The sequence below is a fragment of the Lottia gigantea genome (assembly GCF_000327385.1).
Source record: "Lottia gigantea unplaced genomic scaffold LOTGIsca_39, whole genome shotgun sequence".
Lineage (NCBI taxonomy): Eukaryota > Metazoa > Mollusca > Gastropoda > Lottiidae > Lottia > Lottia gigantea.
Window position 1 is genome coordinate 1,426,162 of NW_008709333.1, and position 3,147 is coordinate 1,429,308.

General features: G+C 36.5%; 1 protein-coding gene across 1 annotated transcript in view; it reads right to left on the reverse strand.

The window, feature by feature from the left end:
• Positions 1-596, reverse strand: part of LOTGIDRAFT_121864 (hypothetical protein) — a gene marked incomplete at both ends in the record, with an annotated part of 4,396 nt that extends 3,800 nt beyond the window's left edge. The window contains one exon of the mRNA XM_009059459.1: positions 456-596. Coding sequence (XP_009057707.1) covers positions 456-596 — 141 coding nt within the window. The remainder of the gene's footprint in view (positions 1-455) is intronic.
• Between the last annotated feature and the right edge of the window lie 2,551 nt (positions 597-3,147).

Below are 3,147 nucleotides of genomic sequence, written 5' to 3' on the forward strand. Positions count from 1 at the left end.
AGCAAGTAATATTTCTCAAGGGCCAAGTAATATCTCCAGAGGGGCAAGTAATATCTCCAGAGGGGCAAGTAATATTTCCGGGGGGGGGGGGGGGGGCAAGTAATATATCTGGAGGGACAAGTAATATATCCAGAGGGGCAAGTAATATATCCAGAGAGGCAAGTAATATACCTGGAGGGGCAAGGTGTATGTTGCAGTAATTGGTCGGTTGTCAAAACTTTTTCCGCCCCCTCCCATTAGCTGCGGGCCTGTTTAAAATTGAATTTTTGGTAGTCCTCGCATGCCTTTAAAACTACGATTAGCAATACACAAGTTTGGGTATACTCTTAATAAATATTTATATCAAGATAAGTTTGTTGGATCTTGCATTAATCCGTACGAAATATCGCTTCTAATTTTTGACTGAATATTTTCACAGTGACAGTTTTCTGTGGTCAGAATTTAACTTACTTTACCTGTGGTTTTTCATTGGTTTTGACGAATATTTTACCATAATCTGTGTTAAACGCTTGGGCAATGTTAATATAACCTCCAGAGCATGAGCCCAAACTTTCCAATTTACTCGTTTTTAATTCTTTTTTTAATAATTCTTCCATCTTTTCTCTTGGTTAACTTTCACTGGAATAAACTTCAACAGCTGAATAAACAAACGGAAAATAAGAAAACTTTGTAAAATCTTTCAAAATATGGAAATTTACATTTCAACTTTTAATTTTAGCGTTAATGAGACGCTCTGTCTCAAAATCTGAAAAAAAACCAGTGAATTTTCTCCCTAATTTTTAAAAGAATGTATTGAAGATTGAATTAAAAACTATTAGAGCATGTATTTAACCAAGCTTTCCAGGTATAACATTTTTTTTATCACCATATGACGTATACTTTTAGTATATAAATAGGTCTCAAAATACATTTTACCAGTGGCTCAACTAGACGAGTGGCCCGTGGGTTGGGGCCTCTCCCCCCGGGAAATTATTTTTTCAACATATGCTCTAGAATAGTGGGGGCTATGGTAGTCACAGCACACTTCTTACTAAAAACTTGTATTATCATATTCCTTTCCCTTCCTTCAGCACATTTCCATTCGATTTTTAAGTATTAAAATAGCATGTCCAGGCGGTAAAACCAGTTTTTTAATCAATAGAGTTTTCTCTCCTATCTATATTTAACTCGGCTTTGACTAAATGGTGGGTAGGTCATAAGAAAAGAAAACTAAGCGATATATAAATGTATAATATACCCACCTCTTCCACTGCTTATATTATGCACCTTCAATGATGACTATGAAAGGGTGGCGATACTCTCTGGATTCATAAACGACTACCCCGGTTGAAGGTCATGTTCAGGCAGACTAAGAGGGTTTCCAAGAATTAAGAAAGTTTTCAATGAACGGTTGAATAATTAGATATCTAATCGATATTCAAGTGAAGAATAAATATCGGTTAGAATAAACATGTTAAAGCATGTCTTAGGTTTTGTCCTTCTACAAATCCGTAGGTTAAGCTGTATTATGTACCAGTTGTGGCACAGGGTCACAGGGGCGTTGCAGAATATAATATACGGAAGTTTGGCTTTTCTCATGGTGATAATTTTCTAAAAAAAAACCTGGCCATCCAGAGCAAATCTGTAGGCAGGTTTCTATCCAGCTGTCAACAATAACTATCAGAGACTATGTAAGAGTCACCAAGTTCCTTGCTAGCTAACAACTGTCAACAATAACTATCAAAGACTATGTAAGAGTCACCAAGTTCCTTGCTAGCTGACAACTGTCAACAATAACTATCAAAGACTATTTAAGAGTCACCAAGTTTCTTGCTAGCTGACAAGTGTCAACAATAACTATCAAAGACTATGTTAAAGAGTCACCAAGTTCCTTGCTAGCTGACAACTGTCAACAATAACTATCAGAGACTATGTAAGAGTCACCAAGTTTCTTGCTAGCTGACATCTGTCAACAATAACTATCAGAGACTATGTAAGAGTCACCAAGTTCCTTGCTAGCTGACAACTGTCAACAATAACTATCAGAGACTATGTAAGAGTCACCAAGTTCCTTGCTAGCTGACAACTGTCAACAATAACTATCAGAGACTATGTAAGAGTCACCAAGTTTCTTGCTAGCTAACAACTGTCAACAATAACTATCAGAGACTATGTAAGAGTCACCAAGTTTCTAGCCAGCCAACAACTGTCAACAATAACTATCAGAGACTATGTAAGAGTCACCAAGTTTCTTGCTAGCTGACAACTGTCAACAATAACTATCAGAGACTATGTAAGAGTCACCAAGTTCCTTGCTAGCTGACAACTGTCAACAATAACTATCAGAGACTATGTAAGAGTCACCAAGTTTCTTGCTAGCTAACAACTGTCAACAATAACTATCAGAGACTATGTAAGAGTCACCAAGTTTCTAGCCAGCCAACAACTGTCACCAAAGCTTTATTAAAGTCAGCAAGTTTCTGACGAAGGACCCAAAAACTGAAAGAAGGCCACAGAGTTGAAATTAGAACAACATACATGTTTTTAATATACTATATTTATTTTTATAACAAAACTTAACAATAACATGTAAAATCATATATAATCTAAATAAGTTGTTTATAGGTGGGAATAGACAAGGTCTGGTGTCCGGTGTGGTGTAAGGTGCAGGATTATCAATACAGTAGAAAATAGAAGAAACGATAGTGTCTGCACCGTGTTCGGACCCGTACCTCATGTGTTCACTTCTTCTATTTTCGTTTGTATGGATTATTCCACACCGTACCTTTCCTTTTCGCGGCTGCAAGCAGAGAAAGCTTAGGGCTCTGGAACACTTGATGCCAGTCTGGGATTTAGTAAACTTGACATCCTTTTTAGAGAATCCACATAGCTTATAATATTTATATGGTGTCCGGGTTAGGGCTAATAATGTGATACCTTTCATAGAGTCCAAATAGCTAATAATGTTTATCTGATATTTAGGTTTGTCAACTTGGCATCTTTCAGAGAGTCCACATAGCTAATGATATGTATTTGGTATTGAGGTTTGTCAACTCCACATCCCTTTCAAAGAATCTACATAGTTAATAATGTTTATCTGATATTTAGGCTTGTCTTCTCCACAGCCATTTAAGATAGTTCACATAGATAATACTGTTTATTTGGTAT